Source organism: Erinaceus europaeus, chromosome 5, assembly GCF_950295315.1.
Source record: "Erinaceus europaeus chromosome 5, mEriEur2.1, whole genome shotgun sequence".
NCBI lineage: Eukaryota > Metazoa > Chordata > Mammalia > Eulipotyphla > Erinaceidae > Erinaceus > Erinaceus europaeus.
In genome coordinates, this window is record NC_080166.1 from 50690966 (window position 1) to 50714650 (window position 23685).

General features: G+C 41.7%; 2 protein-coding genes and 1 long non-coding RNA gene across 6 annotated transcripts in view; 1 reads left to right on the top strand and 2 right to left on the bottom strand.

Moving 5' to 3' along the window:
- Positions 1-23685, bottom strand: part of NDUFAF2 (NADH:ubiquinone oxidoreductase complex assembly factor 2) — a 445591-nt gene that overhangs the window by 235599 nt on the left and 186307 nt on the right. The window lies entirely within an intron of this gene.
- LOC132538609 (uncharacterized) lies at positions 2371-15698 on the bottom strand. The gene is made up of 3 exons (XR_009549954.1): positions 15599-15698; positions 13225-13337; positions 2371-2846 (listed from the first exon to the last, which is right to left on the bottom strand). It is a non-coding gene; the product is annotated as an uncharacterized LOC132538609 (long non-coding RNA).
- SMIM15 (small integral membrane protein 15) lies at positions 15809-19688 on the top strand. Of its 3 annotated transcripts, XM_060191307.1 has the most exons (3): positions 15809-16006; positions 16336-16544; positions 19051-19688. In XM_060191307.1, exon 3 carries the CDS (start codon positions 19063-19065, stop codon positions 19285-19287), a length of 225 nt encoding a protein of 74 aa, XP_060047290.1. In that variant the 5' UTR covers positions 15809-16006; positions 16336-16544; positions 19051-19062; the 3' UTR covers positions 19288-19688. The 3 variants fall into 3 exon arrangements, with proteins under 3 accessions (XP_060047290.1, XP_016040959.1, XP_060047291.1); XM_016185473.2 differs by lacking the exon at positions 16336-16544; XM_060191308.1 differs by lacking the exons at positions 15809-16006; positions 16336-16544 and adding an exon at positions 17320-17340.

Below are 23685 nucleotides of genomic sequence, written 5' to 3' on the forward strand. Positions count from 1 at the left end.
CCTGACCCACTATTTTGGAGAGAATAGGTAGGACAATTTCAGAGAGCTCCATTTGGCAACCCCCTATTTGTGACTTACGATCAAGGGCCCAATGTGCTAGGTACTCCAACTGCCACATGTGTAAATGCCTGTTATGCTCGTGGGGGATGGAAAACGACCACTGTGAGACCAACTTTAATCAGAACACCTGGTCTACTAGGATCCCACTCGAACAGGAAGGTTGTGATCTTGTTTTAGATAGATTTCCTGCTATCAATATCAATTCAGAGGCTGTGACCACTAGTCCTCAAAATGTCTAGTCACATCCAGGGCATGCAGACACTGGGAAAATTGTATTTATTTACCATAATGTATAGGGTTCTTTCTCCTAGGGTCCTACTCATATACTTAGTACATCAGTTTTGGATTTGAAAATTACCTTAGGTTTGCAAACTAAGCAAGGGAGCAAGACTTTTCATTGGAGTGATAGCTCTCAGGAGTGTCCCTCTATTCTTGCCTTTTTCTTTTTTTTTTTTTTTTTTCATGTTAACAGATGTTAACCAGCACTCTGTGGACTGCAGGTTTATTGTGCCCCTAGAAAGAATATGCTCTTTGAGCTATTTCCACAACTCCTGGTAGGTCAAGGTCCTTTGGCTGTATTCGAATGACCTTGCCAGTCATGGTAATTGTGGTCTAGATCCTGGCAGGTAAGGCAACTCCACCTGGTCTGTTAACTTCAGGGCTACATAGTTCCTAAAGGTGTTGGTCTGCTATGTAAATATTCTCCTCCCTCCCTCACTCATGTATAGAGGAGTCACCATCAAACTGTTGAAGGTTCATGCCTCTCACCAGTGTTTCCCTGGTGGACTTAGTGAATGATGTGTAATCTGGCTCCTATCCTAGAACTCAATCCTGTGGACGGTTTTCTAGCATCCGTCCAGCACAGCCATTTTTGTAGCCTCTTTATTCCTCTCCAGAGTGACTCAACCACTCTTCACTGACAGTTGGTTGACTTTCCCTAGTTCCTATGAACCACCTTGTTATCAGGTTTTCCTCATTCATTGAGGTCTCAGTCAACTTAGACTGATCTGACAATACCACAGACAGAGCGGTTTAACATTAATCTCTCATAGCCAGGAGATGTACTGTCTGGTGAAGAGTGCCTTCCTGGTGGATAGTCAGCTGTCTTCTCACTGTGTGTTAATATGGCAGAAGTGACCTTTGAAGCTTCTTTTATAAGGGCATTAATACCACTCACAATGCCTTATCTCCAGATACCATCACATTGGAGATTACATTTCAACAGATGAATTTGGGAAAGCCATATCCTGACTGTAACAGGATCCTTGCCAGGGTGTGCATTCTCTCAATACTTGAGAAAGTTCTAAGTCACTGTCTGCTTGTATATCCAATATTGTGTCCTTGTCCCATGGAACGAGCATCTCTAAACTCTAACTCCAAATCTCCCTTGGGTCCTGTCTCTACATTCCAGCTGCAACTTGCATTTTCCCCCCAAGGAAAATAGTTTTATGAGATCCAGCATCTGGAACTTAACCCCATTATTGGCTTGGCAGTCAGGAACAGAGGGGAGTGTACGGCAGAACTATTGCCTTGTGGGCACAATCCTTCTTTAGCTTCTTCCAGCCTAGTAAACCAACTTCTATCACTTGAGAAGAACGATCTCTCTGTACTGAGGGAAAACTGCAGAGCATCTATTCAGGTGAGGGGGGCAGAATGTTTTTTGTTTTTTTTTTCTCTGCCAAGGGCCATTTATATATTTGTAACATCATTTGCTGAACATTCAAAATCATCAACTTATATGTTGTTATGAAAAAATCTCTAGCTGCCTTGGCAGAGCCAGACCAAATGATTTTGCAAGATGTATAAGGCTCAGGAGCCTGACGTTCCCTGGTCGTGATCTAGATCGTGCCTCCCCATGTTCAGGATCCCAAGTTTCTTACCTTCACATTAAGAGACTTGCTTTGGCTAAGCACTCAGTGCCCAAATGTCCCTGGAGTTATGGCTCAATAACCAGTTAGCTGTTAGCATGCAGTTCAATTCCAGGACTTCTCACTACAGGTGAGCCTCTCTCATGGCTTATAAAGAGGCCATTATCACCTGTAGCTATTAACTTAGTTAAGAGCTTGTTAAGCAGATGTTTTTCATTTTCCTTCAGCAATACTTCAATATATAATAGCTTAGTAATTATCAGTCGACTCTGATTTTTTTATAGGCACAATCTTCCCGTATTTTCAAATATCTGTATCATCACTTAGAATGATGATAATTTCACATGGGACTGTCCCATGTCCCATGTGAAATTTGCACTTTTACTCCAGGGTTAATGAATACCCTACTTCCCAACCAATCTTCCCAACCTTTAGGCTTGGTAGTGGATAACCTTGTCCCAAATTCCTATTTTTACAACCCTGGAAATCAAGATGGATTAAATATGTATACTTAAAAAAATTATCTTTATTCATGTACTGGATAGAGACAACCAGAAATAGAGTGAGAAGGGGAAGGGAGAGAAGGAGAGAGACAGAGAGACACCTGCAGCACTGCTTTACCACTTGCAAAGCTTTCCCCCTGCAGGTGGGGACGGGGGAGGGGGTTGTACCATTACACATCGTAACGTGCACTCAACCAGGTGCTCCAATATTCAGCCCCCATGCTTTTTGTATTTTTAGGAGAAATACCTCAATACAGGGTGATGGTGGTGGAGGGGTCCAGCTGCCTGGGAATATCCTAGACTGCCATGTTACCTAAAGAAGGTTTGGCAAGGCAACGGAAAGTTCTTATGTCCCAGCTGGTCAACAGAGGAGTCTCCTGTCTCCCAGAAATTCCACTTCTTAGTTGCTGAGTTGCTAAAGAAACAAATTCCTTGAAGTGCAAGGACTGGAGTAAGGATCCCGGTTCGAGCCCCAGGTCCCCACCCGCAGGGGAGTCACTTCACAGGCAGTGACGCAGGTCTGCAGGTGTCTATCTTTCTCTCCTGTTGTTAAAATTCGGAGGCTCTTGCTGGTCGGGCTAGCTTCACGGGCAGGTAACAGAGACGACCAGAGACATACGGCTGGGCCGGGAAGCTGTATTTCTTTATTCAGGAATAACGATTCATAAACTAAGACAAACTAATCACCAAACAGAACTCTGCTGTCTCTTTGCGGCGGCGCAAGCACTCTCTCTTACTCTGGAACTCTGCAACTCTGGAACTCTGAAACCCTCTCTCGGGGTTTTTTGGGGCAGGGCCAAGCGGGCCGCGAAACTAACTGGACTGATCCAATTCTCTTGGTGGGGGAGAACTAGAACAACCCAATGTAAAGCATACAACACTCTCCCCCTCTCTGTCTTCCACTCCTCTCTCCATTTCTCTCTGTCCTATCTAAGGACGATGACATCAATAACAACAATAACTACAACAACAATAAAAAAAAACAAGGGCAACAAAAGGGTAAATATAAATATAAAATTTTTTTTAAAAAGAAATTCCTAGCACACATGCAGGGATGAATTTCAGACTGGAACCCTCAGTAGTTAAAGTTCGTGTAGTGGAGAGAGGTGGAGACTGTGAGGTGCATTCTCATGTGACTTTGTACTCTACTGAGAGGCAGAGCCCATTCAAACAAGGCAACTGGTTCTAGAGCCTATCCTGCTAATACGAAGGCCTCTCTACTTAGTGCAGAGATGTAGGGATCCGAAACACGTGGTCCTCTAACACAGTAAAAGATTTATATGGGGCTAGATGGTAGCCCACCTGGTTGAGCACACATATTACAATGTGCTAGGACCGGGGTTCAAGCCTCAAATCTCCACCTAGATGGGAAAAGCTTCATGAGTGATGAAGCATTGCTGCAGGCTTCTCTCTCTCTCTCTCTCTCTCTCTCTCTCTTTCCATGACCCCTTCCCTCTTGATTTTTCACTATCTAATAAATAAATTTTATGGGAGCTGGGCGGTAGTGCAGCAGGTTAAGTGCAGGTGGCACAACGTGCAAGGACTGGCATAAGGACCCAGGTTCGAGCCCTGGCTCCCCACCTGCAGGGGAGTTGCTTCACTGGTGGTGAAGCAGGTCTGCAGGAGTCTATCCTTCTCTCCACCTCTCTGTCTTCCCCTCATCTCTCCATTTCTCTCTGTCCTATCCAACAATGACATCAATAACAACAATAACTACAACAATAAAAAAGGGCAACAAAAGGGAATAAATAATAAAATAAATAAAGTTTATAAAGATTTATAGGACAAGTTGGGCTAGACTGATAAGAATCACTAGGATTCTCTCTAAGATATTTGTGCTTTTTTTTTTTACAGATCATGGTAGAGATACGTGCACATCACACATATCATACATGCACTGTATACACACATGAATCATTTGTAGATCCACAAGTATCTTTAGTTTGCTGATATAAAAGGATTGCCAAACAACCTCAACAGTGATTTCTAAACTGTACAAATGGTCACAGAGTGATAGCAAAGCACTCACATTTCTAGGACATAAACATAAAAAAAACAACGGACTCAGATAAATTCATATTCAGTACTGTTTATAAAATCTGTGGTGTGGACAGTTAATTTTATCTATATACTTTCTTCAAGTCTGGGAGCTACTCTTCTGCCCTAATCCAGCTTTCCAGCCCTATTCTCAACTCTGATACCATCTTCCCAGACAGTATTTTTAGTCTACCTGCAGATTAGCAAGGAAGCTCAAAGGTCCCTAGGAACACACCTAAAATAGACTTCCTCACTTCTTTCCACCCCAAGGTCCCTAGTCTCATCTGCTCTATTTCTACTTTTTGATTCCTGTTCATTAATCATTTTGTCCTGCTTTAGATCTTACTGCCTTTCAGTCACCAAGTTGCAGATGTACTATGATTCCATCCTGACTTCCCTGGGCAGACGACCTCACCAATGTGTCCTGGAACCTCACCTCCCCAGAGCACTAGCCCATTAGGGAAAGACAGAAACAGGCTGGGGTTATGGATCAACCTGCTAATGCCCATGTCCAGTGGAGAAGCAATTACAGAAGCCAGAACTCCCACCTTCTGCACCCCATAATGACTTTTGGTCCATACCCTCAGAGGGAGAGAAATATTAGAGGAAGATGACCAGAGGGCTTCGAACTCCAATTCTATCAAAACCCAGAGAGAGAAGAAGAAAAAAGGAAGGATATTCTGAAGTAACAATAGGTGTATGTGTGATTTAGAGAAAATGGGCAAATATATATAAATATAGATAGTCATAGAAATAATAGTCAACCCATATCTGTGACCTTGGGAGAACTCTTGCAGATTCTAGTGGAGAGAATGGAGACACAGCACACAGAACACTGGTGGTGGGAACAATGTAGAATTATACCCATTATCTCATAATTTTGTAAATAAGTATTAAATCACTAATAATAAAATAAAATCTTTGGTACCAGATCACTAAAATCGTGTTTACTAGTACTGAAATTTCTCTTCTACTACTTATGCAAAAGAACTTCTATGCTGTGTGTCAAATAGGCATTTACAGGCTAAATGAGGAACTTAACCAGTATTTAAAACATGAATTCTATGATAATCTGTGGAAGCTCTCAACAATTAATTTACAAATGAATCCGACAGAGCATAACTTTTTGGGGGCAGGTTGTGGCACACCCAGTAAAGTACATATTACCTGTGTAAGGTCCCAAGTTTAAAGTTCAAATTCCCACCTGTAGGGGGCACATTTCACAAGCAGTAAATCTCTCCCTCTCCATCTCTCCCTTTCCTCTCAATTTTTCTATCCAAGAAATAAATAGTAATAATAATAACAATAATAATAAATAATAATGGCAGCTGAGAGGAGTGGAGTCATCTTGCAGGCACTGGTAGCAGTTAAAAAAAAACCACTTTCATAAAAGTAACTACATGTTCATTTATAGCTATATAATTTTGCAAAAACCTGATACTATTAGCTCTATTTTAAGGATACAGAAACTCAGGCATGCAAATATTTCCACTGGTTCAAACAAGATCAAATATGGAACTAGAACTAGTGATCAAATCAGATTTCTTTTTTAGTTGTCACCAGGGTTTACACTATGCCTGCACATTGAGCTCCGCATTTCCAGTGGTCATTTGTCTTTCTTTTTTGTTTTTGATAGAGACAGAAAGAGACTGGGGGAAGAGGAAGGTAGAGAGGGAGAGGGAAAAAGAGGGAGAGTGACACCTACAGCACTGCTTCACCTCTTGTAAACCTTCTCCCCATAGTGGGGACTAGGGGGGTGAATCCCTAGTGCATGGTAACGTGTTCACCCTACCAGGTATGCCATCACAGCCCCCACATTTGATTCTGATACACCTATTTAGAAACACAGCTCTAGGGGAGTCGGGCAACAGGTTAAGCACAAGTGGTGCCAAGCGGAAGGACCCCGGTTTAAGCAAGGTCAAATCTTAAATTTAAAGAAAGTGGAAAAAAGAAATACTAGGTTGTCAGAAGACATGATAATTTTTTTTTTTTTTTTTTTGCAAAAATGTGTCATGACTTTTCTGACAACTCAGTAATTAAACTTTAAACCGGAGCCTACAGACTTATCATACACACCAAAATCAATCCCTGGGACCACCATAAGCCAGAGACTCTGGTAAAAAAATAACAAAGACTTGGGTCCATACTCCCAGAGGATTAAAGAATAGGAAAGCTATCAGGGGAGGGGATGGGATACAGAGTTCTGGTGGTGGGAATTGTGTGGAGTTGTACCCCTCTTATCCTATGGTTTTGTCAATGTTTCCTTTTTATAAATAAATAAAAAAATAACAAACAAACAAAACAAAAAAACAACACGTGAACCAAAATAGTTTTAAATTTCAAACTGTTTCATTTCCTGAATGAAAGTCTAAGAACAAACTGTGCACTCAGCATAAGCAATTTATGATTTTGGGACCAGGATATGCCTCTAAGTGATGGTTTAGGGAGCTATATTTATAGTTTGGCACCAGTAAATTCTGCTCACTTTTTAAAACTAGATTCCAAATATACACATTATACTCTGAGGGCTATTAAAGGCACAAACTCGATTTTAGAATTTGACTCTGGGATACAATTCCAGTCAATGATTTCTTATGTCCCCCAGTTCTGAATGAGATATGGTTACATTACAAGATTTAGAAATAGATATAAAAATTAGAATCATTGGGAGTCTGGTGGTAGCACAGCGGGTTAAGCACAAGTGGTGCAAAGTGTAAGGACCAGCGTAAGGATCCCGGTTCAAGCCCCCGGCTCCCCACCTACCGGGGAGTCGCTTCATAAGAGGTGAAGCAGGTCTGCAGGTGACTGTCTTTCTCTCCCTCCTCTGTCTTCCCCTCCTCTCTCTGTCCTATCCAACAATGATGACAACAACAATAAAACAGCAAGGGCAACAAAAAGGCATAAATAAATAAATAAAATAAAAAATGTGATAAAAAATTAGAATCACTGAAGAATTTCAGTAGCAAATACCTACTTGTCACATATTAGGAACCTCTGTAAAGCTGTTTCACAGACTTGGTCTCCAGGCAAACTATACCATCTTATTTCACACAGCATAAGAGTTGTCATACTAAGTAGATATACACAATGACAGACATAGGATATCTTCCCTAGGAAAAATGCTTAAAAAGAAATGCAGAAATGCCTATCAGGATCAATGGCCAATGCTGATTTCAACTTTAGCTCTTGAGCTTTCTGACAAATAAAGTGAGACAAGATTCTTACTATCTAACAGTGGCTTCCAGGCTGGACGATAGATTACAGAGGAAAAGCGTACTCTACTTCAAATTAGGACCCAGGTTTGAGCCCACAGCACCACATGGAAACGCCATGTATGGCACCAGAGAAACTTCATAAACAGTGGAGTGGTGCTGTGGTATTTCCTGTCTCTATCTGAAACCAGAAGAAATGAAAGTCCACTGGAAGCACTGGAGGCATACCTGTGAGGTCCAATACAAATGCGGAGCGCATGCCCGCGCGCGCACACACACACACACACACACACACACACACACACTCCCCAAAAATATATTGCCACCAGAGTTATTACTGTGCCTGCATGACAACTCCACCATTCCAGTGGTCTTTTTTTCCCCCTTCTTTCTTTTTCTGACAGTGACAGAGAAAAATAGAGGATGAGAGTAAGGGGCTGAGAGGTAGCAAAAGAGACACCTGTAGCTCTACTCCAGTGCTGGTGAAGCTTCCCCTCTGCAGCTAGGACTAGGGGCTTGAAGCTGTGTCGTGTACATTATAACATGTGCTCTACCAGGTGTGGCACGACCCAAATCCTGGTTAAAATGTTCATATGATTGAGTTGAGCAGCTTATTCAGGTCAAGGTGGGAGATAACTAAAATGCTAGAGCTCCCTCGGCAATACACATCATTTTTTTCTTTTTTTAATATTTATTTATTTATTCCCTTTTGTTACCCTTGTTGTTTTATTGTTGTTATTATGTCGTCGTTGGATAGGACAGAGAGAAATGGAGAGAGAAGGGGAAGACAGAAAGGAGGAGAGAAAGATAGACACCTGCAGACCTGCTTCACCGCTTGTGAAGTGACTCCCCTGCAGGTGGAGAGCCGGGGGCTCCAACGGGGATCTTTAGGCTGATCCTTGTGCTTTGCGCCACGTGCGCTTAACCTGCTGCACCTACTGCCTGACTCCCTACACATCATTTTTGACAACTGAAGATTTCTTTTACTTGGATTAGTTTTTGCAATTTGACAGCAACTCTTATTTAATGGCTAGATGACCCCAAGGAAAAAAAATACTTAAAAGGGTGAGTCCACCTGGTTTCCATATCATGTAGGGATAAGCCTAATGCTAGTGAAACTAGATTCAGCAGGAAAGCTTAGTGTCTCTCTAACCTTTAACAGGACTGCAGCCCAAGGCTTCGGAATTTACTGGACAATTTACTTTTCCAAGGGAAGCCTCTCAGGAAACTAGTTTGGGGTGGGTGTGTACCTCTGTGTGCTGTATACTCTTGAGAACTGTAAACAGTGCAAACATACACATACAATTTTAAATATTAGGTGGAAAAACCCTACAAATCAACCAAGGCAGTAACATATAACCACCTCTATTGTGTTCAAATACACACAGATGGTTCTAAATATATACAGAAAAGGTCACAGGTAGCAATAAATAATCAAAGACAGAATCTCTGCTATCTAACCTATTTTTCCTACATTCTGCAATGGGAATCATAAAGCTTTGTTGTGGTGGTGGTCAGGTGTCGGGCTGCACCACGGAGAAGAGAGAGGAAGTCCAGAGCAAGTGGGGTACACAAATCTTTATTATAGGATGGGGGGGTGGCTCAGGCCACGTGGAGTCAGCCGACAATGGCCATCCCCACTACCTGACCAGGCAGAGAGAAACAGTGTGACCTGAAGGAGCCCAGCAAGAGAGAGAGAGAGAGAGAGAACGCTGAGGGCGGGGGGGGGGGGGGGGGGGGGGGGGGGGGGTGAGGGGGTTTTTATTGGACGACAACCAGGGGTGCTGTGTGGGGCCAGGATTGGTTGAAGGGGGCACTGCTAGGATTTCACAGGGCGTGGTAAAACCTGGGGGCGGAGACTGCATCAGAATAATTCCTCAGCGTCAAAGCTTAAACATAAAGGGCATCTAGTCTCATATATACTCTTATCTCATTTACAAAGATGTCTATTTAAATCTCTTTTAAATAGACATTTTTTCACTTACTTGAAATCCCAGCACCTACAGTCCAGGACTCTTCATTTTTATTTTATTTTTTCTTTTTTATTGCCGCCAGAATTATCACAGTGGTTGGTCAGCACTACAAATCCACCACTCCTCAGTGACCTTTTTTTTTTGTATTTTGCTTTTTTTTTTTTAATTGAATAGATCAGAGACAAGTTGAGAAGGGAGGGGGACATAGAGAGGGAGAGAAAGATAGACATCTGAAGAATTGCTTCACTGCTTGTGAAGCATCCCCACTGCAAGTAGGGAGTGGGGGCTCGAACCCAGGTATCTGGGCATAATATGTGTGCTTAACTAGGTGTGCCACTGCCTGGCACCTCCAGGACAATTTATCTTTATCTTTTTAATTTTTTAAAATATTTTATTTACTTACTCATGAGAAATGACAGGTGAGAAAGAACCAGACATCACTCTGTTACATGTGCTGCCAGGGATTGAACTCAGGACCTCATGCTTCAGAGTCCAAAGCCCTATCCACTGCGCCATCTCCTGGACCACATCTTTTTAAATTTATTTATGAGAAGATAGGAGAGAAAGAAAGAAGCAGACATCATTCAGGAACATGTGCTGCTGGGGATTGAACTCAGGACCTCATGCTTCAGAGTCTAATGCCTCATCCCCTGCACCACCTCCCAGACCATGACAATTTATCCTTTCAAAGAAGACAAGTCACTTATTAGTTGTATACACTTGGAAATCAGTTAGGAACAAATCATTAACAAGATAACTATTCGTACTTTCCCCTCAAATATTTTACTCACTAATATTTTGACTTCTTATTGCTGTACATCCCTTGTTACTTTCAAAGCAAAGTAGAAGTCTGGTAAATATTCTCAGACTGTACATTCAAGATTTATTCAAGGGGCAAGGCAGTGGCTCAGCTAGTTAAGCACACACATTACAGTACTCAAGGACCCAGTATTAAGACCCCGGTTCCCACCTGCAGGGGGAAAGCTTCACAAGTGATGAAGCAGTGCTGCAGATATCTCTGTCTCTCTCCCTCTCAATTTCTCTGTCTCTATCCAATAATAAATTGAAATATTTTTAAAAATGTATTCAGTTACCCTCCCATTATAAATTTTTTTTTTTTAACTAGAAAACACTGCTCAGCTCTAGTTATGGTGGTGCTAGGGATTAAACCTGGGCCCTCAGAGACTCACGCATAAGTGTCTTTTGTACCACTACACTCTCCCCAGTTCTCAAATGTTGTTTTACTGGTACGAGGTAATATTATAACTTGGAACAACTTTTCAAAACAATATTCTATACAGTGGAGCAATTAATCTCATGTATCTTATATTCTAGTTAAAAAATGTACAAGTTAGCTTGAAAAAAAACACATGCGAGATCGAGGATTTAAATGACAAGTAGAGCTTTTGTCAATAAGCAACACTTGATTTTCAATCTCTATTTTTTAGAGAGAAAGACCTGCACACTTGCTTCACTTCTTATAAAGCAATCCCTCTGCAGTTGAGGAGTGACGTCTCGAACCCACGTCCTTGAGCATGGTAACGTGTACGCTTAAGGAACTGCACCACCGCCTGGCCCAATTTTCTTTCTTTTTCTTTTTTAATTGTTGTAGTTATTATTGTTGTTGTTATTGATATCGTCATTGTTAGGACAGAGAGAAATTGAGAGAGGAGGGGTTAGACAGAGAGGGGGAGAGAAAGACACCTGCAGAGCTGCTTCACCGTTTGTGAAGCGACGACCCCGCCCCTGCAGGTGGGGAGCTGGGGACTCAAACCAGGATCCTTACTCTGGTCCTTGAGCTTTACCTCACGTGAGCTTTCTTCTTCTAGCGTTTGCCCTTCTTCCATAGCCAGACAACAGCGTCAGGTTGAGCCTGATGTAAAGTTTCGAGACCTCCTTTGAATCTGGAGAGGTGGCACGTGCGCTTAGCCCGCTGCACTACCGCCCAACTCCCCAATTTTCAACGTCTATGAAGGTATGCCTTATCGAAGAAATGAGAATAATGTTTAGGCAATTTTTACAAAGGTAGGTTTAACTAGTTATTGTAGTCTACAGTTATGAATTCCTTCTAAATTATATAGCCTTGCACTGCTCACTATATTGCGTTTTAATTCTTATTTTGGAGACTAATTCTAACTTTATAAACGTTTTCAATACCTTTTTAATGTATCCCATAAGTCTAAGAAAGGCATCTTCCAAATTTAAACAACTGTTGCATACAATTAGATAATTATGGGAGTTGGGCAGTACTGCAGCAGGTTAAGTGTACGTGGCGCACGGGTGTGATGACACTGGTTGGAACCTCCGATCCCCACCTGCAGGGGAGTCGCTTCACAAGCGGTGAAGCAGATCTGCAGATGTCTGTCTGTCTCTCCCCTTCTCTGTCTTCCCCTCCTCTCTCCAATTCTCTCTGTCCTATCAATAACAACACTAATAACCACAACAACGATAAAACAAGTGCAACAAAAAAGGTAAATAAATAAATAAAAATAGATAATTATTTAGGATGTATTTATGTCAAATAACATTTAACAATGAGTAAAACATTAAAACATTATTGATGTAGGGCCGGGTGGTGGCACACCTGGTTGAGCACACACATTACTGTGCACAAGGACCAGGGTTCAAGCTCCCAGTCCCCACCTGCAGGGGGAAAGCTTTGCAAATGGTGAGGCAGTCCCTTTTCATCTCTCCCTTCCTTCACAATTTCTGGCTGTCTCTATCCAATAAATAAAGATAATTAAAAAAAAACTTAAAAAATATGAAAAAAATATTGGTGCACTAATCAGGCCTCAATTTTCTAGAAAACAATATTTTGGTAAAAGCTAATCGGCAAAATAGACTGGGAGCAAATTGGCAAAGCATGACACATTCAGAAAACAAGGGTGGAGGGAATATGGAAGATGAAATGGGTCTCTGATGCAAGGTTGGTTGGTCTATCAGTGGTGAAAAGTGCTCAAAGAAGTTAGAGGTGGGGCTGGGAGGCGGCACACCCAGTTAAGTGCACACAGTACTAAGTGCAAGGATATGTACAAGGACCCGGGTTCAAGCCCACGATCCCACCTGCCTCAGAGACACATTAGGAGAAGTAAAGCAGATCTTTCTCTCCCTCTCTCTAGCCCCCCCCCACCCCATCAACTTCTCTCTGTCCTACCAAATGAAAAAAAAAAAGCCACTAGAAGAGGTGGATTGATAGTGCCAGCACTGAGCCCCAACGACTGGAGGCAGGAAAAAAAAGAAAGAAAGAAAGAAAGAAAGAAAGAAAGAAAGAAAGAAAGAAAGAAAGAAAACAAAAAAAGAAGTTAGAGAGGCTATGATGCATATGAGATGAGAAGCAAATCAACTGGCAAGGTTGGAAAAAAACCTTCAACACATGAACTCTTTGAGACATGCTGCCACCACCTGGACAGTAGGCAATTTTGAAGAATAGGAAGATGAAATTGTGATTCCCAGTTAATTAACAATGATATCACCAAAAAACATACTTTCATTTTATGAAATCAGCATCTTTGCTAAGTCCTTAGATATTAAGTGTGTGTAATATTTCCTAAGGGGCTGGGAGACAGCTCACCCAGTCTGTGCGAGGCCGTGGATTCAAGCCCCTGATCACATGGGCTCATCATGGGAATGGGAAGCTTCATAAGCAGAAATGTGGTGCTGTAGTGTCTTTCCTGTCCCTTCTATCTGGAAAGAAGAGACCAGATAAGTCTACTAGGAGTGATGGGATGACACAGGTACAAAGCCTTGGCAGAAAAAAAAGGGAAACAAAACAAAACAACAGCAAAAACCTCAACAACTCTGCAGGGTTGCATATATATAAAATCTAGCCATCTAGCTCCATACTTATACATAGTAATTATTCAACAATATCTTTAAAGAAAAATTGTTCTTGGACTGGGGGACTTGAAATACGAGAGGTGTCACCTTTGATCCCTAGCTTCACCAACAGTCAAAGCTGAATGGTACTCTGGCCAAAAAACAAAAATAAAATGAAAACAAAAACAAAATCCTCAGTATTGGGGAAGAAATTAGGAAAACTGTCCACCTATAATTAAAATAACAAACAAAAAGAGCTGGGAGATAATGGTTATGCAGTAAGATTTTTCATGCCCTGTCTTCCCCTCCTCTCTCGATTTCCCTCTGTCCTATCCAACAACAACGACAGCAATAACAATAATGATAAACAACAAGGGCAACAAAAGGGGAAAAAATTTTTAAAGTTAAAAAAATAAAAAATATTTTGATGCCCAAGGCATCAAAGGTTGCTGATTCAATCCTCAGCACCACCATAAGCCAGAGCTGAGCAGTGTTCTGGTGAAAATAAATCTCCTTCTCCCTCTCCCTCTCCCTCTCCCTCTCTCACACATACACACACAGGCGCCTCTGAACTGAAGAGTAATAAAATATATTCTGACCCCCTCCTGGAGTTACTATTTGGACAATTAAAAAGACACATAAATTTACCTCCAGTAAGTTTTCCACACAACCCAGTGACTGAGCCTGCTTTTTCTGGCTACTACAGGTACAGGCTAGGTCCAAGCTGCACAAGTTTTAAAACCACCATCCAGTTTTCAAACAAGAAGGAGTAAGAAAAACAACTGCTGCTAATACAACATACAAACATTAACATATGCCCAAAGAACAGTATTTTAGATCATTAGATTATCTGCCAGGTCTGGACCCTGGTAAATAATAGTTACTGTTGTCATACCTAAACTAGTTACGCAGGTTACAACTTGCTCGCTCCACAAAGAGAAAGCTCTATATCGTCTTTCAAGAATAAGAACCTGCTTTTTTTTTTTGGCACACAACAGTAAAGAGGTCTTACAACATTTGTAGATTTGTAGAGGTAGTTTAAACAGTGCAGGTAATCACAGTCACCAACCAAAGCAGAGGTAATCTTTCAGCACGAAGATAGTATTATATCCACTCTTTCTGCCTATGGACTTTTGCATGCCTTTCTTTGTGTACTGAAAGAACAAGTACCTCGAAGGGGACTCCGTGCTCAATACGGTTTAATTATTTATCAGTTTTATTCTGGTCAAGTATTGATCATTCTTTTGTGGAATGAGTTTTGTTCAGGGCGGGGGGTAAGAGAGACAGAATAATAGTTATGCGTAAAGACTTTCAACGTCTGAGGCTCCAGGGTCCCCAGTTCAATCCCCAGCACCACCATAAGCAGTGCGCTAACAATAATAATAATAAGGGAGTCGGGCGGTGGCGCAGTGGGTTAAGCACACGTGGCGCAAAGCGCAGGGACCGGCATAAGGATCCCGGTTCGAGCCCCCGGCTCCCCACCTGCAGGGGAGTCGCTTCACGGGCGGTGAAGCAGGTCTGCAGGTGTCTATCTTTCTCTCCCCCTCTCTGTCTTCCCCTCCTCTCTCCATTTCTCTCTGTCCTATCCAACAACAAAGCAGCGTCAACAATGGCAATAATAACCGCAACGAGGCTGCAACAGCTAGGGCAACGAAAAGGGGGGAAAATGGCCTCCAAGAGCGGTGGATTCATGGTGCAGGCACCGAGCCCAGCAATAACCCTGGAGGAAAATAATAATAATAATAATAATTAAAAAACAAAAGTCTTCACACAGCATTGGCTGCATTTTCCTCAGAGACTCCAGCCTCTGCTCAGCTGCTGCTTTGTCTCCAAATGAGGCTGTAACTAAAGACCCATAGAAGTTAAAGAGGGAGAAGAGTGGGGCGTGGAGCAGAAACCACCAGATGTCAGAGTCTGGGCGACCCTCGTCTGGCTCCAGGGGGGGGATGGCGGGCAGCCCCTTAGCCCGGCGGAGCTCCAGCAGGGGGAGGCGCTGTTGCCCGCTGACCTAGGGCAGAGCAGGTGCGGGGCCCCCGGGGGCTGGGGACAAGCTCAGAGGCCCGGACCGCCGGTTCAATCCACGCCGGGGCGTCGGGCTCTGGTTCTCTCAGTTAGAAGCTCAGCCTCACCTGCAGCTTCCCGGAAACGCCGGCGCCGCCCCGCCCTCGGCACCCCTCCCTCCCAACACTCTAGAGGTTGAGGTCCCGGGACCCACAGGGCAAGGGCGCAGCCGGAAGTTGGCCTCCTGACTTCCTGAGGCCCGCCCCGTCTGCGACCGGGCTGTGGGCGGGTCGGGGAAGCCGCGCTTCCGCCTTCCTGCTTCCGGCCTGGAGGTGAGCGAGGAGTCGGGGGTCGCGGCGCGAGGAGAGGGAAGCGGTGCAGGCGACCGCGGCGGACTCCGCCCTGGCTCCGCGCTCGCGCCCGAGGGAACCGGCTCCGGAGCCGATAGGCGAGTCCCGGGGCCGCTGGCTGCTCGAGCCCCGCCGGGCCGCTGCTCGCCCGAGCCGGTGAACGCAGCCCCCTGGGCGGGCGTCTGGGTGAGTTAGGAAGGACGAGCGAGCGAGGGGAAGCCGAGGAAGGGCGGGTGCCTCCGGCCGCAGCTGCGGGCCTCGCGCGGGGCGGGTCCGGAGGCCGCACCCAGCCGCCCCTGTGCAGGAGGGAGCGGAGTTCTTCCTCCAGGCGCGAAGCCTCGGGGGTGCGTGCGTTTGCCTGCGAAACGGAGGTGCGGAGGGATGGAGTGGTCCTCGGACCGTCACTCCGGTGGCTCCAGCAGGGCCACGTGGAATAAGATTGGGAGTGGAGGCAAAGAGTCGAGGTGCTTCTCTCCTGGCCCTGTTATATTGCCAAGTTGTTTGGCTTATTTCAGGCTCTTGGCACTAGTTGACTCGTTACCAGAATGGAGAAAGCTGTTGAAACAGATTGATGTCACTTACACCGACTGTCGTGGAGAACATGGGAATTTGGTGGAGCTGGGGAGGGGGGTAGTTAACTGTCCCCAGGCACGTCCATGGATCTGCAAATGAAAATACGGAGACTCCATATAATGACCTCGCAGTGGCGGTAGTTTTCTTGATTGTGGGTAACTTGTAACTTGATGATTCTGGCTTTTTAAATAAAGAACACAGATTGTATAAAAGAGATGAGAAAAGGTGGCGGTGAAGAGTAATTGGGCAAGGTGTTTGCTTTTGTAATTAGGCATCTAACTCCGTAATCGACGTGCTTAGTCTTTTTTTCCTTATTGGTTTGTTTTGGTTTTTTTTAGGTAGACAGAGAGGTAGTGAAGCTGAGAGAGTGGATGAGACCACAGCACCAACGCCACCTTAAATACGTGGAGGCCTGGCTTGAACCTAGGTCTGCACATGGCAAAGCAACACACTGTCCAAAGTGAGCTATCTCACCAGCTTGACAATTTTAGTTTTAAAAAGCTAAAGGTGTAGGAACGAATGTACTGCAGTTTACCAGTGAACTAAGTTGTATTTTTTACATGTTAATGAACTACGTAATGCTCATAGTGGTTATACTGTAAGACCTTTCATGCCAGAGGCACAGAAAGTTCTAGGTTCAGACCTCCAGCGCCACCATAAACCAGCCTTGTGCAGTGAGTGCTCTGGTTAAAAAAGACACAGGAGCACTTGTTTTTTTTTTTTTTTTTACACATAGCTTTGAAAATTTCCACTTAAAATTGTGTTACATACAGTATCTTAAAAGTTGTGACTTAAACCTCTTTCCCCTTGATTCTTTTCATTCTGCCCACTGTATAGAACCTAAACCACTCAGAAGTGTGGTAGAACAGAAGACAGTCAAACCAAGGGTCATCTGAAATCGGGACTGATTCACTAGTAATCCTAGGAGAAAGCTATCCAAGCATAAGGTAGTTGATTTTTTTCCTCCCTATTTCAACTAAAAGTATAAACAACTGCACACACATATTTCCTACCCAAGTAGTATAATCTCCACTTTGAGTAGAGATTGAGTAGGAAAGGCTTTGGGGCAAAGTAGAAAATGTTACTCAGTTCTACCATATCTTCATTTGCCATATAGCTGCCCTTCTTTATGAACTCAAAATGGGACAGAATACATAATGCTTGTCACTTTTTTTTTTTTTTGGGGGGGTTAAGGCTGTTGGGGCTTTGTACCTTTGAGATTGCACTACTCTGTGGCTCCTTTATTTTTTTCCATATAGAGGCTGAAAGACAGGAAGACAGGAGAGACCATAGCACCACTCCACTGCTTGTGAAACTTGCATGGTCCCTTATGTAAAGATCAGGCACTTGAATCCCGGTCTTTGTGCATGGTTATGTGCGTGCTGTACTACACTACATGAGCCGTCTCCTGGCCTCCTATTACACTTATTTAATAAATTATGTGATGTAGGAATCCTCAAGGCTCAAAGAGGTTTTAAATATCATGGCTCTTTATGTATCTTTCCAAGTGAATGTGGATATATACTCTAGGCACTCTTAGAAGTACCTCTCTTCTGGGACCATGCCTTAGCACAGTAGGTTAAGCACACATGCAAGGAACCTGCGAAAGGATCCTGGTTCGAGACCCCGGCTCCCCACCTGCTGGGAGGTCACTTCACAAGCGGTGTAGTGGGTCCATAGGTGTCTGTCCTTCTCTCCCCCTCTGTCTTCCTGTCCTCTCTCGATTTCTCTGTCCTATCTAATAATGACAGCAATAATAATAAACAACAAGGGCAACAAAAGCCTCCAGGAGCAGTGGATTTGCAGTGCAGGCACCAAGCCCCAGCAATAACCCTAGAGGCAAAAAAAAAAAGGTACCTCTTTTCTCTAAGTATATCACAAGACTCTCTAGCTTGTCCTTTTCAAAAGCCAGATTTGGTGATTGTACTTAAAGAGAATTCAACTGCTAATTGGAACAAATGCATAAATCTTGGGAAAATTCCAAATGAGGTTTGTCTGAATATCAGAGACATAGTCATAGTATTCATGTTTTTTTTTTCTTTTTTCTGTCTTTAATATCTTCACATCTTTTTTAAACTGTTAATCTTCTGGTTAGTTCACTTGATTTATTTTTTTTTCCCCTTTCCTGCATTGAAGCCTCACATGTGTGGTTCCATTGTTCATAGGCCTACTTTTTAATTCTTTTTAAATTTTGTTGGGGGGAGATAAACCACAACATCATTCCACCATCCGTTGGTGCTGCTGGGTCTCAAACCAGAGCTTCCACAAGCACAGTCCATGCTCTCTCCTGGCTCCTTTTTTTTTAAAAAATTTATTTTTTATTTAAGAAAGGATAAATTAACAAAACCATAGGGTAGGAGGGGTACAACCCATACAATTCCCACCACCCAATCTCCATATCCCATCCCCTCCCCTGATAGCTTTCCCATTCTCTATCCCTCTGGGAGCATGGACCCAGAGTCGTTGTGGGTTGCATCCTGGCTCCTTTTAACAGGAGATATTAGACCTTACTAAAACATAGTACTAGCCAGTCCTTTTAAAAAACAACTAGACAGTAATAACGGAACTAGTTTAACTGATTGTCTGATGTAACTTTTTCAAACTTTGACTGTATAATCTTTTGTTTCTCTCCATTTCCCACTCCCACCCACCTCCAGACTGCTTCAAAAATGTTTGATATCAAGGCTTGGGCTGAGTATGTTGTGGAATGGGCTGCAAAGGACCCATATGGCTTCCTTACGACAGTTATTTTGGCCCTTACTCCATTGTTTCTAGCAAGTGCTGTACTATCCTGGAAGTTGGCTAAGATGATTGAGGCCAGAGACAAGGAGCAAAAGAAGAAGCAAAAACGTAAAGAGAATATTGCAAAAGCTAAGAGACTGAAAAAGGACTGAAGTAATGAACAGATTTTGCAACCACTGGAAAATATTACAGCTTTGGAAGTATCCCCTAAAGCTTCTCTGGATTTTACGACAAAAGTACAACTTCGTAAATGAATTCTGAACATACAGAAGAATCATGCTCTGACCTCATCTTGTCACAACTTTTGGACTCTGGTGTAGAAGTCTTGCTGACAGTTGTAAATTGGCATTTATTATGCTATAAATTCTTTTATAACTGGCTTAGTTATTTACCACATAGGAGTTGATGTACTGAAGTGACATTCTGTGGAGAAAAGTGATTTGATTTATACCTACTATTTACATAATAAGGTTCTTTTCTAAACAAAAGAAATTAAGAATGTGAAAATCAGAAATGCCCTCTGAGTAAAAGGTCTAGTGTAACTTAAAAGAGATACAGTGCATTATGTCTTTATCATTATTGCTTATTTTTTGGAATATAATCATTTTGGGTTGTCTCAAAGCAAGTAATGTGAATCACTGAGTACTTATATTCTCTGCCTCAAGCTTTTGAGATACCAGTAATTATTAGACATTACGCATTTTTAACCTATTAATAGTTTTATAAAGAATTGTCTTTTTATCTTGGCTATGTAGACTACCACCTGCTAGATATAACATTTTTTTGTACTTATTTATACTGCCATTTTTATTGATGACTTTTTGAATATACTATGATTTCAAGCATGCAGGAAAAAATGCCAGACCTAGTACTTTGGGGCTTCCTCCTCAGTAGTCGTTAAACCATTGTGTCAGATAATCTACTGATTGTATGCATACTACTTTTGTTTTTTTCATTCTTTGTCTTAATTCATGTGGTAGTAATGACATATTTTTGCTCGAACAGGTTCATTGTGAAAATGAAAAGCTCAAGTTTCTTTTAAGGAACACTTAGAATTTTACCTAGTAATAGTTCATAAACAGAAAAGAAAGGCTTAAATGTGGGAAAGTTTATTGGGCATAGTAGTAATTAGGTGGAAAAGCTTAATATAAAATTGTAGATGGATTATTTAATTAGAGTGAAAGTATTTTTTTTCAAAGCCTTATTACTAGAGAGTCTGAAATCCTCAAATAACATTTTCTTATAATATCGAAGAGAAAAAGATTTCCCTCATTTAAACTAGTATAAGTGAAATTTTTTACTATTAAACATGGCTTTTGTTAATGCATGGTCCACTTCATTCACTGTCACTGTTCAATAGCTTATTAATGCTGTTTTTATAATGAATTTTAAAATTTAGAAATAATTTAATAGCTTTAATTTAAAAATGAAACCAGATGTTGAAATAAATTTGATACATTTTTATGAACAGGCCAGGTTTTTTTTGGGTGGAGGGAGCTGGGTAATCAATTTAAGTGAGGGGGGCCAGCTGGTGGCGCACTGGGTTAAGTGCACATAGTACAAAGTGCAAGGACCCTGGTTTGAGCCCACTGGGGATCCTTGGGGAGAGGGACTTCACAAGCAGTGAAATAGGTCTGCAGGTGTCTCTTTCCCTGTCTCCCTTCCCCTCTTAATTTTTCTCTGTCCTATGTCCTATCCACTAAAAAAAAAAAAAAATGGGAAAAACACCACCAGGACCAGCAGATTCGTAGTTCCAGCATAGAGCCCTAGTGTAACAATCCTGGTGACAAAAAAATCGGGTAGTATAAGATTATTCAAAGGGTTCCGCATTTCATTTGTAGCTAAACACATTTAAGGAAACAACAGGAAAGTCCCAGTGATGACAAAAAAAAAAAAAAACAGGTTAAACTATATCTAAAATGTATTTGGGTTTCTGCAATTAAGTTATATACAGAAGAAATTCATACACATACGGATTATAGCTGAGAGTAAAGTATGGAACAAAACATTCTTCATGATCTTTAGCTACCTACTAATGTGATACCATTGGTTATGCTGTGACAACTGAAGGATATTGAGTCTTTTTTCTGTATTTTTTTAAAACATTTTTTTCCTTTTTTTTTAAATTTATATTTATTTATTTATTCCCTTTTGTTGTCCTTGTTGTTTTATTGTTGTAGTTATTATTGATGTCATCATTGTTGGATAGGACAGAGAGAAACGGAGAGAGGAGGGGAAGACAGACACCTACAGACCTGCTTCACCGCCTGTGAAGCGACTCCCCTGCCGGTGGGGAGCCGGGGGCTTGAACCGGGATCCTTACGCTGGTCCTTGCACTTGTGCCGCGTGCGCTTAACCCGCTGTGCTACCGCCCGACTCCCTTTTCTGTATTTTCTATTGAAGTCCTAAGACATGCCATTTTCATATTTGCTTGACACAGCCAATGTGATTTTTTTCAGCTATTAAGACATTTATGGAACATTGTTGCACATGTGAGGTCAGCTGAGTTTCACAATATTTGTGCATAGCTATATGTATGTAGGATAGGGAATATAAAATAGTGATTTTGAGATTTCTCAGAAAAGTTAATATTCCCTCATAGCACGTATTAATATTCAAAGAATTCCTTTTACTGTTATTTAGAGTACTTAGATATCTTTTAGATTGTATTGTTTTCTGAGATTCTTAGGACTAGTATAATAGCTCGTTTTTGGGAAAAGGAAAAAAAAAGATAGGAGTATGGACCAAAGAGTTGATCCAAAAATTTTTGTGAGTCAGAATTTAACCTATGTGACAATTTTGTGCATGATATTAACAGTAAGAAAACTGGAAATGAGCTTTGAAAACTGATCTAGAAGCCATATATATATATAATTTTTTTAAGATTGCTTTTTATTTCATAAAAGGCCTGAATACCACTCTGCTCTAGCCTACCAAGCTGTATTTACATATGAAGCAGAGTTACATGTTAAATATCTGACTTTCAGTCAAAAGTTTGATATTTAGTAGTGATTGCTTTTTGTGTTTGCACTTGGTTATAGGATCACTTACTTAACATGATATCTAGAATATATAAGGACAATCTGTACTTCACAAACAAAAGTAATTTCAGTCCAAATACCAAAAGTTTAGAAATAATACTCAAGAATTTACTTCTTCATGATTTCATTTTATTTGGTTGTTATGAACTTCCTCATCTCATTTTTTCTCAACTATATTTTGAGGCATGTTGTAAATAAATTCAGGTTACATTTTTAAACAGTATAGTTAATAGGCTAGCATTTAGTAAGTCAACATAGTAATGTTTATTCAGTGCCAAGTTAAATAAACGATAGCCAAAAAAATATTAAACGTTGCAATGAGAGAGGATAGCAGATATTAGAGGAAAGTTTTTCTTCCCAGTTTTGCTGACTTAATCTCAAGTATCTCACACATAACTGAGACTTACATGATTGAACAAAACATTTTCTACACTTGAGCAATTTGTATATAAGACCATTACTAAAGAAACCAAAAATAGTGTGGTCAAGGAGGTGGCACAGTGGATAAAGCATTGAATTTGTAAGCATGAGGTCCTGAGTTCAATCCCAGGCAGCACATGTACCAGAGGGATGTCTGATTCTTTCTCCTATCTTTCTCATTAATAAATAAAATCTTTAAAAAATAAATGTCATATGTATGTAAGTATAGCAGAGATAAGGAATTAAAGCTGGAGAAAAGGCTTAGCTGGAAGTGTCTGACATTACTATTAAAAACTGGGTGTGCTGCCAGCTGAGAGAGCCTTACCTCTAAAGCATGAAATCCAGAGTTCTGTCCTTGGCATTGCATGTGCTGGAATAATGCTCTGCTTCTCTCTCTCACGTTCTTTGTCATTAATAAATAAAGCTTTAACAAATTGAATATGTTAAGGATATTAAATGAAATATGGCAAACAAGTGAATATTTTACTCAGTGGTTTAATTCTACTTTGCATGTATCCAGCCCAACAGCCCAGCATAAAAAATAAAGTGAAGTAAAATAATTAAAAATTAAAAAAAAAAAAGTTTAGAAAGGAAGTCCCTTGGAGGCTGGGCGGTAGTGCAGTGGATTAAGTGCACATGGCGCTAAGTGCAAGGACCAGCATAAGGATTCAGGTTTGAGCCACCCCCCCACCTGCAGGGGGGTGGTTTCAAAAGTGATGAAGCATGTCTGCAGGTGTCTTTCACCCCTCTCTGTCTTCCCCTCTCCATTTCTCTCTGTCCTATCCAACAATGACAGCAACAAGGGCAACAAAAGGGGGGGGGAGCCTCCAGGAGCACTGGCTTCATAGTGCAGGTATTGAGCCCCAGTGATAACTGTGGAGGCAAAAAAAAAAAGAGTCCCAATTAGGCCAAGATGATTTTTATATAAGGCACTTAACCTTTAAGTTCCAGCACCACCTAACAATACAACCGGTTATCCTAAAAATGTTCATTTTGAAAAGAGTGTGAATGAATTACTCTGCTTTATTCTCACCTCTCCAAAGGCACTTTAAAAGTGCATCTCTGTTAGTAATGGGCCAGTGTCATCTT